The sequence below is a fragment of the Gymnogyps californianus genome, chromosome 15, assembly GCF_018139145.2.
Source record: "Gymnogyps californianus isolate 813 chromosome 15, ASM1813914v2, whole genome shotgun sequence".
Taxonomy (NCBI): domain Eukaryota; kingdom Metazoa; phylum Chordata; class Aves; order Accipitriformes; family Cathartidae; genus Gymnogyps; species Gymnogyps californianus.
Window position 1 is genome coordinate 3,800,908 of NC_059485.1, and position 12,148 is coordinate 3,813,055.

The 12,148-nt window shown below is 57.8% G+C and overlaps 1 protein-coding gene across 4 annotated transcripts in view; it reads right to left on the bottom strand.

Annotated features, from left to right (window-relative positions):
* MPRIP (myosin phosphatase Rho interacting protein) overlaps nt 1-12,148 on the bottom strand; it is an 82,761-nt gene that overhangs the window by 59,840 nt on the left and 10,773 nt on the right. For all 4 annotated transcript variants that reach the window (XM_050906336.1, XM_050906335.1, XM_050906338.1 and 1 more), the window contains exons 2-3: nt 11,305-11,382; nt 9,053-9,118 (exon numbers count right to left, since the gene is read on the bottom strand). In XM_050906336.1, the coding sequence (XP_050762293.1) occupies nt 9,053-9,118; nt 11,305-11,382 (144 nt within the window). The remainder of the gene's footprint in view (nt 1-9,052; nt 9,119-11,304; nt 11,383-12,148) is intronic.

Sequence of the window (12,148 nt, forward strand, 5' to 3'; positions counted from 1 at the left end):
CGGGGGATGCTTGGGAGTCCAGCGCTGCCCTGGCTTGCAGAGAGCTGGGATCAGGCACCCACCGCTGCAGCCCCTTCCTCAGCTGCCTGCAGGGACTACAGCAGAGCTCCCACTGCCTTCATTTCAACAGCTCCACCAGAAAGAAAAATGGAAGAAAAAAAAAAAAAGGAAAAAAGGAAAAAGCAACTGGAGCAACTGCCTGTAGTAAATACCAGTGCTACCATCTGTCACTCGCTGCTGCGGTATTTGAGGCCATTGCCGGAGTGCTGTGTTTTGTTAGACATTTACGGCACGGTGGGACGCAGAGGAAAGGCAGGTCCGAGGCCACCGCGCGAGGCGGAGGGTGGGAACGCCAGCCGGGGCCCAAAGGGCTCGCATGAGGGTAATCGTGCGCTCGGCAATTAGCTGTGTCATTTCACTACCAGCTCTGATATCTTCACTGCTAAATGCTGTTAGAGGCGGGTTTGATTTCTGCATTAACATCTTACAGCGGATCACAATTTTTCATTCACCGAGAGCCTGCAGCCAGGCTGGAGGCCATGGGTACGGAGCCCAGGTTTCCAGAGGTCACGAAGAAGAAATTCCAGCTGCGGCAAGCACGTGTATCACTCTGCCTCCCATAAACTAGATAAATGCAATTTAAAACCCAGCTCATTTCCCTCACTGCTCTTGCACATGTCTTCTACACAAATGTCTTTGCTAGGTCTGAAGAGATGGAGGAGTAGGGAAAAAGCAGAAAGGACAGAGCCACTTGAACCTGTTCTCGTTGCTCAGCATAAGAGCAATTCCAGCTTTGCAGCTCGCCCTGCAGAAGACAATAGGGGCTGTGTTGTTTCCAGGAAGGAAGCACCTGGACCAGGTCATCAAAGCTGCTCGTTCATTAGGAGGTCGCTAGCTGTATGGAGCTCTCCCAACTGCACTTTCATCCTCTCCCTGTTAACTCCCAAACCTCCCACCACGGACTGCTTCACACCAGGGCCTCTCCCGAGCAGCTCCTGCAGGCACCAAATGCCCTTCTCGGGGGACTTGGATGTGGACATCAGCGTCCCCCATCCACGCTCAAGAACACGTGAACAGAAACAGCCAGCTTGATCCACCTAAGCTCCCAGTAAACCCAGGCACTTTTGGGGCCCCAGTGATGGTCCTTGGCCATGGACCCCGGTGCCAGGACTGGTGTTGGAGCCATCCCCAGAGGAGCCCTTCCCTGTTCCCTGTTCTCTCAGCCCCCACGAACTGCCCTTCTGCAGCTCAGCAGTTTTACTTCCCCAAACACCACACTAAAACCAAACAAAGAGGTAAAATAGAAGAGGGTAGGGTAGGGAACCCTTCATGGAGGTGCCCACAGGTGTCTAGACAGCAGGACCCACCTCCAGCAGCAACTGGGGCCAGACACTTTGAGCAGACAGAAAAGGGAAGACATGAACCCCCCTGAAGCCACCATTATGGGATCCCCACACCCAACGCCAGTAGACAAAACGACACTGGATCAGCATCAAGCAAGACATCAATATCAGAAAGACCACGAATTAAGATCTGCATATCCTCTCAACCCCTTCAAGGCTGGTTGGTCCTGGCTTCAGCAATGTCCTGGGGAACGAGTTCCCAGGGCTCCCTGGAGGTTCATGAATTTGTTTCCCCAAAAGCAGTATTGAAAATTAAACACAACAAATGCATCAAAGATCTCCAAGCTCTGCTGGGAACCACCAGCACTTGTGCTGTCTCTACATCTCCTGTAGAGCAATCACAAGGATGTGCTTTGTCCCCTCTCCCTTGCACCCTGACTTCAGGTGTCCCTCTCCTGCCCAGCCCTCCTGGAGAAGGGATCGCTGCTCCCCAATTATTCCCAACAGTTCCACATTTCTACTGCATCATCTTTGAGATATGCACTAAACATCCCAGGTGAAACCTCCCCACAGATCATCTTCCACCCCGCTCCCCACCAAACCAGTTATTTCCCCGGCTCTGCTGCCCACCGCTGCCCATCACTCCCATCCCAGCCAGTTCACATCCTGCATGATTTCCCATCCACACCGCGACCATGAATCTAGGAGCTCCTGGATGGAGCCATTTCCCCCTCCACTGCATAAACTGGTGAGACTGGCAGAGCACGATCACCAGCATTCACCGAGGTGACACAGCACCTCTGGACCATTGCAGGATGCGGCCGTGCAAGGGGTCGCTTTCCCCCTCCATTGGGGTCGAACCGAAAACCAGAGGAGCCGGGAAGAAAGTCCTCCCGCTGCAAGACCAAGTTAGACCCACGCCATGGAAAAAATCTGGGGTGGGGGTCCCTGCCGCTGTTCTAGCCTCACACAGCTGCTCCCCTGCAGCCCTTTCTCTTTCAGCTTGCTTTCAATTTGAAACACGCTTTGATTCAAGCCAAAAGCTTTTTATGCTAAACAGAAACTGAAAGTCTTGAAGAACCGGTGAACAGAGGCACTGGCAAAATTGTGTCCGTGGGGGGGAAGGCCGAGGCCAAGGGGAACGGGGGTTTGTAAAGCCTGGTGCTCCCATGGAAAGGGGGGGTAGGCAGGGAGAGCTTGGAAACGCTTAAATGGTGAAACGTGTGGAAAAAGTAAGGACAGAGAGGCCAGGATGTTTAAGGTTCATTTTTAATCCCTGCCAATGAATTTCCATTCCGTGCCAAGACTGAAGTAAACTGCTTTGATCTGAAAAGGAAGAGAAAAACACACGCACAGATTCTTGGCTTCTTAAAACATTATATATGACAAAGGAGAGAACTGTGATGAAAATTAACACGGCGCAGCTCTGCTGACAGTGACGTTTTAAAATGCCCCTTTCTTCGAAATAAAGAGGATTTTGGAGGGGGGGGGTTGATTAGGAAACAATAATTACATGCATCTACGCATGACAGCATCATTGGGCATGCATCCCTCCCTCCCTCTGATCCCCCACCAGCAGCCACCGACTCTTACACCGTTCTCCTTTTTCACCCATTGATCAATTCCTTAGGTTTCCGCAGCCGGGAGCGGGGCCTGGGGCCCCGCGGGGCTCCAGATGTGACCTGGCAGCCCCCTGCGCGGGGCCAGACCTCCCACCTCCGAGCTGGCCTCTCTTCTCCTATTTATACACCCGGTCCAGGGGTCCCGGTGCTCCCCTAACCATTGCCAGATGCCGAGCTGACCTCACTCTTCATCCCGTCCTGGTCCCATCAGCTCCCAGCTTCCTCCTGACCTCCCTCCCAACCATCGCTGGCTGGAGCAGGGATGTCTGCTCCATCGTACTGAGGTTAACGCTATTACGATCTGCCCGAGTTCCTGACTTAGGAGCAGGACTGCTGTGCTCCAAGCTCGGGAAGGGTCTGCAACACCGCCGTGGAGGATGCAACCACCCAACCCCATACGCGTGAGCAAACTCTGGCACGGAGGCGGCTGACTACTGGTTTAAGCATCCTCTTAGACCCCCCCCCCCCCAAACAGCGGTCTTAATGCCCTCCCCTCCTAGTTTTAGAAAGCAACTTGACTCCAGCAAATAAGGGGTAGTGCAGAGGCAGAGCTCACAGCCCATCCTCACGCTTCGCCCCACCACGCTGCAAAGCATCAGACACGGAGCGAGGCCAGTTTGTTGGGAGAAGGAGATGTCGTGCCCAGGGATGCTCCTCCTGATCCCCCGCAGGGGAGCTGGGAAAGCCCATTCAGAAGACGCTCTCACCTTGGCATTAGTTATCCACATCACCAGCTAGTCTGAGATGCTCCCAGGTGAGCCTGAATTTTGTCCTGCTTTCAAACCAGCATATCCACAAAGAAAAAAAAACCCAAAAGTAATAGTCTCAGGCAGCCACCGAAAGAAGGCCTGGTGTGATGGGAGAATACCTCCAGGGAGGATGCAGCTCTCGCTGGGGGCAAAACAGTGGCACAAATGCCAACCTAGTATAAATCCCAGCCCAAAGTGGCAGAGGGGTAAACTGAGGCACAGAGACTAGGCCTGGCCCATGGACACATAATGAATCATTAAGAAGCTGGGCTGGAGATCCAGACCTTCTCCTCTGACCTGCTCTAGCCACAGGGCTGGATCTGTCCCCAGGCAGCGCTGAGGCCATCACCCACCCGCAGGTCCAGGGAGGGATGGGACAGCGCTCTCCATCCCTGCAACACCCCTCCTGCGCACCCACTGCCTCTCCACTACGTTCCCACGCAGCAGGGCTCTATTTATAGAGACCTCAGCCGCTAATTATAGATCGCAGCAATCAAAACAAAAGGAGGCAAATGCTCTGCACTTGCCATTCTCTGGCTCCATCTCCTCAACCCAGCACTATTTTTTGTGGCAGCTCCCATACCTCAACCAAAACCTCCCGAACCGCCCCGGCACCACGGTGTCAGGCTGCTCTCCCACTGCAGCAGCGGCAGCGGTTTCGCTGGGGACCGCAGGCTGTTTTACCAGGAGGACTGAGACCTTGCACAGCGTGAGGCAACATCAGAGGGTGCAGCCCCCAGCACCAGTTTGGGCATCTCCCCCTGGACAGGGTGTGCTGGGATGCAGCCGCCGGGCAGGCAGCAGCCAGGGAAGGTTTCGCTCACCGTCCTGGCACAGGTCCCTCCTCACCCCCTCGAGTGACTGAGCACGATCCCTCCCAGCCCAGGCAGGGCTGTTTCCCCACAGGCTGAGGACTTTATCCTTTCTAGTTTCAAATATCCTTAAGTACCAAAGGTCTAAGCTCTTTGGGTGATTCTTCCACCTCCAAAAAAAGTCTCTGGACACTTTTGGCTTGGCTTCGGTTTTTTGGCAGGCTTTAGTCTCACACTCTGTGCAATGAGGAATCAGGGAACATATCTCTTGGGAAAACCAAGGAAGTGCCACAGGACTGGGGAGCTCACAGAGGCAAACGTCCTCGGACACTCACAATGCAGCAGCTCGTCCCCAAACCTGTCCCTCACTCCCTGTCACCCTCTTTCTTGCCTTCCCTCAACTCAATGTAAGAGCGGTTTTGCCATCCTCCAGCTGCTGCAGAGAAACGTCAACCCCTGTACATCACCCGGCCCAGCACGGAGGTTTATCAAACGGCAGGAGCAAGCCAGCACCGAGGGGTAACTGCAGCAGTTCAGCATGGGAAGGCAACTCCGAGCGATCGCACAACCTCCACATCCACCCGCGGCTGGGAGGGAGGAATTTCTGCACGTCTGAGCAGGCTCGGCTTAGCCAGGGCTCGGCAGAGCTGGGAACGGCTGCTGGCACGCTACCTGCAGAGGGGAAGGGTATGCGCTCCACTTGGCCTTCCCAGTGGCCAGGCAGGCTCTGGGTGCCGGCACGAGGCTAGGGCTGCTGGCAGGGACAGCACCCAGCGTCAAAGAGGGAGACCCCAGGAACACGTCTGACAGCTCAGCCTGGGTCCGAGGGGATGGAGGTCCATAGCCTGTGCATGTCCTCCCCATCGCAGCCATCGTGCAGAACGGGTTTGAGTTTTCAGACTGGAAATACGGCAGAGAAAGGACAGACGGATGGAAGGATGGACATACAGAAAGAAGGTGGCCGAGCAGGAGCACAGACTCAGGATCAGCTCGGGGACACCCATGGGCAGGTCTCAGGAGGGAGCTGGATGCCAGCGGGGAGGCTGGTGCCCGCTTGTCCCACCTTCTGCTAAGGGATCTCCATGCCCAGAATGCTCCAATCCAACACCAAACTTGACCCACCCCATGGCAAAAGGCTCCTGTGCCCAAGGCTGCCCTGTCCCATGGCCTCTGTGTAGTGCAGCACCGTCTTTGGGAACCCCCTGAGGTCTCCCCAGCTCTTGGCTGGGCTTCAAGCCACCCCTCCACACCCCACTGCTCTCCAACCCACTGGGAGCGAGGAGCAGAGTCTCCCTGGCCAGGCACGGGAGCGTTTCCGCAGCCACTGCCAGCCTGGGGCTCCCCTCCCGAGCCCACCCCTCCCTCCCCTCCCGCTTTTAATAAGAGCAGAAATTGCCAAACCCACAAAATTAATGTCTAAAAGGTTCAAGGCAGAGCAATTCAATCCCGGCTTGCAACTGCCTGGGAGGTCTCCGGCCAGCTGCCACCCGGCTCCCAGCACGCTGCGGAGGCTGCCCCTGCACCGAGGCCCCCACGGGACCCTCATCCATCTCCCGGGGCGGGGCGGGGCGGGGGGCAACTGGGGCACACTGGAGGTAGATCATCCCTGCATGGGCTGCAAAAAACTGTGCATGATCCCCCATGCAAAAAACTGTGTCCTCACTGCACATGAGACAGGCACGTCCTGGGCAAGGCCCCAGCCCCGTTACTCCTCCCTGGCCCGCGGAGGTGGTGGGGACACGGCAAGGAGCCAGCACAGCCGGAGGGGTGGAGAGCCGCAGGGAGGGAGCAGGCGAGCACCTCGGGGAGAAACCAGTGTCCCCCAGCAACCCCAGCCAGCAATGCCTGAGGTGTGGTGGGCACAGGGCTGGGTTCTCACATCCCCCACAGGGATGTGCCTGCTGACAGCCTGACCCAAGTGCCACCCATCCCCTCCAGTGACCATCAACACTCAGCCATCACAGCCTGATGCTGTGGGACGGTGGCAGTAGGTCCCAAACCCACTGGAGCCGTGGCACCCTCTGAGCCATGCTCTGGCCCTGCCCGGGCAGGAAAGCTGGACCACAGCTGAGCCCCAACGTGCTCAACACGCTGTGCCCAGGTACTCCCCACAGGTCCCCCCTCCTCGTGCAGACCAGCTGAGGGCTGCAGGCTAACACCTCCACGGACACTTGGTTCTGGTGTAAGGGGGCTTGCTGGGGGAGGTACTGGGATCAAGGTCCTGCTGGAACGGAAACCTGCGTTGTGACGGGCATGGTTTACCCCCAGGGACCCGCAGAAAAGCTGTGCGGGGGTTACCTGATCTGCTGTAAATACAGCCTCCCGGCATGCAGGGAGTGAGCCTGGCCCTGCCACAGGGGACAGGGCGAGGGCAGGGCTGTGCAGGGGCATCACGGGCTGCCAGATGGTTGTCCCAGTCCCACCAGCCGAGCCGTGCCGGCACCCAATGCAGAGGGGTCAGGGACTGGCTGTTCGGCAGAAAAACAATTTCCCCCAAGGTCAAGCAGAGGACATGCCGCAGGACACGTTCCCACATGCAGAAGATGGTCCCTGTCTGTCCCTGTCTTCCTCAGCCCCCCAGCCCTGCTCCTGCATGGGCCGAGTAGCACCAAAACCACCCTGTCTCCTCCTGCTTGAGGGCTTTTGCTCCTGCCCCAGCCCAGCCAGCACGGCAGGGGATGCTCTGGTACCACGGGCTGGAAGGGGCCGGGGGAGGCTGTGCCCAACTATGGCCAGGCAACACCTTTAGCAGAGCTGGTGCAGACAGCAGCATGGATCCCACGCAGTGATGTGCTCCACAGAAAGGTCAGGAGAGTATTTTTACACCATGTGTCAGACCCCGATGAGGAGGAGGAAGCCACAACCATCCCCTCCATCTATGGCTACGGCAAGGTCGGAACGAGCCCTCCTGCCCTCCTCCAGTGGGACCCATCGCACTGCGAAGAGCCGTGGGGGCAGCGAGTCCCAGTCCCCCGTCCCAGCGGTGCTCTGCTGGGTCAGAGCCGTCCCGCAGGGCACGCAGGGCTGGGGGGGTACAGGGACCTGGCAGCAGCCGAGGAGGGGGTCCAGCGTGGAGAGGTGCCAGCACAGCGGTACGTCGCACTGCCCGGGACACTGACCCATGCTGATATCTGCACACTCCCTTTTTGTTTGTTTTTTTCCCCACTTTTTCCCTTCTCAAGGGGAAAAAGCCCAAGAGGTGCCTGGAGAACTGTGGGATGCTCCCCCTGTCCTCTGCGTGCTCTCCGGCAATGGTCCCCTGCAGTGCCACGAGGCACAGGGCTGGGGCACTGCTCGTGTGCTCCTGCCCAGATGCAGCAGCACCTAGGGCAGGTCAATCTCCACAGAATGCAAAGCAGCAAAAAAATATTAAAAATTGTGTTTCCCAACATCCTTGCCCCTCTACCTTGGATTGGGGCATCTCCCCACTCCAGCCAGCTGCCCACCGCTCTCCTGTTGGTGTAGGACATGAAACACCAGCCCAGTGCGGAGCCAGGTTGCTGAGACACTAAAAATGTATTAAAAGCCTTCGCTGCTCCTACCCAAGACATTTAAATTATTTAGGGCACTTGGATCAACCCCAAGAAAAAATACAAACAAACAAGGCATGAAACTCGAGCAACGCTCGCTGTGCTGCTGTGCCTCCCCGTCCCACGGTGCCCTCGCAGGAGGCATCGGAGGAGGACCAAGGCGCGCCGCCCTTGCAGGGAGCCTCCCTGCTGCAGACGCAGGTCCCCGCACGTCCCTGTTCCACGTGTGCACACATGCTGCCCCGCATGCCGGCACGCCTGGCTTCATAAGCCTCCCGCCCAGGCAGATCCCAGCACATGGGCGCCTGTTGTATCGTGCCAGCACGCTCAACCTTGGGCACCCTCCCACGGACTTGCTGTAGCCGGGAGGATAAATCAGCAGCCCTGGGCGGTCAACAGCAGGGTTGACCCCACTGGGCTCATCGGCCCCACTTCACAGCTCACAGCGGACGGGTTTCCCTTCCTTTCGTGTCCCCGCTCTGTTTTACTGAGGGGAGCAGCGCCGGCGGCGTGCCGCGGCTCCGGGGCGGGCAAGCAGCAGGAAGGCGTTCCAGCTGACCTACTTTCCACCAGCATCGCCAGGCAGGGCCTCCTTCCCGGGCACTGCCAAGGCGATTCACTGCCACCAAACCCCAGCTGGCACTGAGGAACGGGGCAGAAAGGAGCGCGGGATGACCTTGAGGACCACCCCCCCCCCCCCCAGCTCTCCCTGCCAGCGTGGGATCTGTCAGCAACCGATCAATCCCACGCCAGGTGGGACCCACACGCCTCCAAAACACCCACCATCCTCCGCAGACCGTCCACCAAGCTCCCGTGCAAACCCAGCCTGGCATTAAGTCAAACCCAGCAAGCACAACTCTTCACCAGTTTGGCAGAGACCTCCCCACGCCGCATACCAGGACCATCACCCCAGGCTCCTCCAAGGGCAGCAGAGGTGGACCCGGCTGATCTCCGTAGCCTGAACACGGCCCCGTGTGTCCGCCGGGCAGCACTTACCATCTCGTCGAGGGCGTAGCGCAGCAGCCCGTGCTCGTAGAGGATGAAGAACCGACGCTGCCATTTCTGCAAGAGAAGAGAGCGAGGCGGGTCACGGCAGCGCCCACCAGCACCTGGGCCTCACCGGTGGCACCGGAGCTGCACACCACAAAGCTGGGGCAGAGAAAAGGCACCGAAACCCCGTCGTGGCAGGGGACTCGTGACAACAGGGCACGTGCTCAGGTCTCACTGAACACCAGACCACAGATGCCAAAAAAGTAGAGGGGACCGCCCCAACACCATGGGGACCGTTCCTAAAGGGTGATGAATGTTGCAGAAGTATTTCTGCTCAGCCCCTCATACCCCAAACCCACCCGTTCGGGGTGCCGTGGGGCTTTGCAAAGCAAGGCTCTGCTACGCCAACTGGCAGGGCTCTGCCGGCGGTCTGCTCGCACCAGCCCACATTGCTCAATGCTGATTTACTGCCTGGCTTCATGGTCACCCAAGAAGAGGCTGTTCTGGGGCTGCTTCCCCACCCCGCTCTTCTCTGCATTCAGACAGACCCCAGGCTGGCCTGGTTTAACCGTACAGGGGACAAAACCAACCAGAGACAGAAGACTCCAGCTCCTAGGCTGGAACCAGGACTTTCCTCCTCCTCTCCCAAAGGACGTCCACAAGCCCCATCACTGCTCTCCAAGAGACCCAAGACCTGCAGGACACCAGAAGGATCCCCCAACTAAGTGCTCCCAGACCTCAGCTTCATCCTGCGTGGTCTATTCCAGCACCCAGTGTTGCAGGGTGTCACGCTAGATGTCCCCCAGCAGTGCATGAGCTCAATCTGGATGGTGGCTGCACCTCCGGGGGTGGCACTGCCCAGGCGGTCCTGCCTCCCCTGGCACCACACTGGCACTACTGCTTCTGCAGCCGCACAGCAAACCAGACTGGAGAACTGATCTGTCTGGAAGACTGCCTTTTTTTTTTTGTGTGTGCCAGGTTGTTTTCAGCCAAGAGCAAAAACTGGTTGAGCAGGCTGAAATAAAAAAGGTCCTAGATTCATAGCCCCAGTGTAGCAAATCTTATCTTGCTTTTCTCAGCCCTTCAGGCAAAGTCCAAGGTGCTCAGGGACAAGCAAAACTACCGAGGACCCTGTGGACCTCCGCATGCCCCAGGTTAGCAGGCAGCCTCTGCTCCAGGGGGGCCCAGAGTCCCATGTCCCCTTAACATTGGGCCAGCAAGCCTGAGACTGGCTGTGGCTCAAAATAATGACCCATATACCCGAAGCTGAACTGAGAACCCAATTCTTGTTCACTCGGGAGAGATTTTTTATTACTAGCAGCTCTGAGAGCATTTTGGCTATGTGACAGAGGGTTCACGGACCATTGCCACCCCTCCCACGCACAAGACAGCCCTGTCCTGGAGGCCTCAGCAGCAAGTTCCCTGGAAGAGCAGTTTGGAGACAGGCTGGGAGTCCTCGTCACAAGCCAGCGGTGAAAGAACGTCAGCCTGACCATGTCCTTCTGGGCCTCACACCCCCCAGGGCAGGAAAGTGGGGGATGCTCCGACCCCACACGATGCTGCTGTTTCTGCAAGGCACGAGCAAACCCCTTTGGGCAGGAGCTGAGTGTGCCCCGCTCTGTCTGTGGGTCTCTTGTGCCAACGCACTCTGCTTCAGAGCTCCGCAGGGTTATAGCAAACAGGAATCACCTCTCAGTCCCTTCCTTGCTGCTGGACTTGCCTGACACAGGGGTATCCGCATTAGGGGATGGGATGCGGCATCCCTCCAGGGCGCTGGGCGTGCCCATTACGAGCTGCAGAAAATAAAGTAGTTGTTTCCAAGCACCAAAAGGGAAACTGGGTGCCTTGCTGATGGTCCCAACACGGCTCAGAGCCTCACAACCCACATCCCGCCAGCCTGAGAGCCTTCCTGTCAGCGTTGCACGTGTCAGGCCAACCAGACCCCAACCAGAGCAGCATCAAGGCATCAAAAAGCAACAGCAGCAAGCAACAAAACTGCACGGACTGAGCCTGACCAGCACTTGCAGTGCCCCAGCCTGCTGCCCAGCATGGGAGACCTCACATCCCAGAGAAGGCATTCGAGCCCTGCTGCAGGAAACACCTCCTGGCTTCCTAGTTTGCACAAAGGGACGGGTGCATGGAGGTGCCTGTGGCACTCCCGGGGCCGCAGCCGCCTCCGCAGGCAGGGACAGGCCCTCGCCGCTCCTCCTGCCACCCCCACCCATGGCATAGGGAGAGGGTGTCTCAGCTTCGCTTACCCGGGAGCGATGGACGGGGTTGTCAAAGTCCGTTCCTTCCGGGGCCAGCAGCAGCCAGCCACCATAAATGGGTTTGGCCTGCAAAGAAACAGCAGAGAAACACATCAGGTGCAGAGGAAACCAGTTCACCGTGGATCAGCACCGTGGGGGATCAATGGTCGGCGACCACGGGAAACTGCACCAGCCCCCGGCACGAAGGCAGCGGCATGAGTTCAGGCCCCTGCACACAGGCAAACTCAGCCCTGCCAGTGCAGTGAACACGATGCTCGATGGCAACCCATGGTATTATATACACTGTGTGCAAACGGGACTGAGGTGAGGACTCGGGAGGAGGTAAAACCTCAGCCACAAACACCAAACTCGGCTGCTTCTGCATGGCATCGTGCCGAGAGCACCAACCTCCCGGGTACTGCTAAGCTGCAGAGCCCGTCCTCACTGACAGCTCTTCCCCTTGCCATAGGCAGCGTGCCTCTACTCCAAAGCAAAAACATACTCCAAAGGAGAGCTCGATGTTTTCCTTTTGTTAATTAAGAGAGGAAAAACTACCCAGTGCTGGCAGTTCTCCAGCTCACAGCCGCTTCCCGTGCCGTGCACATCCAACGCCTGTTTCCCCGCAGGGGCGGCCCCTGCCAGCCCGCTCCTCCCCGCCAGCAGCTTCCAGCAGCCCATGGCCGAGCACGCAGGAAGGTCAGAGCCAGGCGGAGGGAAAACAGCTCATTCAGCCGGCCAGGAAGAGAAAGGGAAAGAATACCCGGAAAGAAATGCCTTACAGCACTGCCGTTTATCAGTGGAAAAAAAAACATCCAGGCTCTTTCCACCAGTGGTTTGGGTGCAGAAGTGGCCG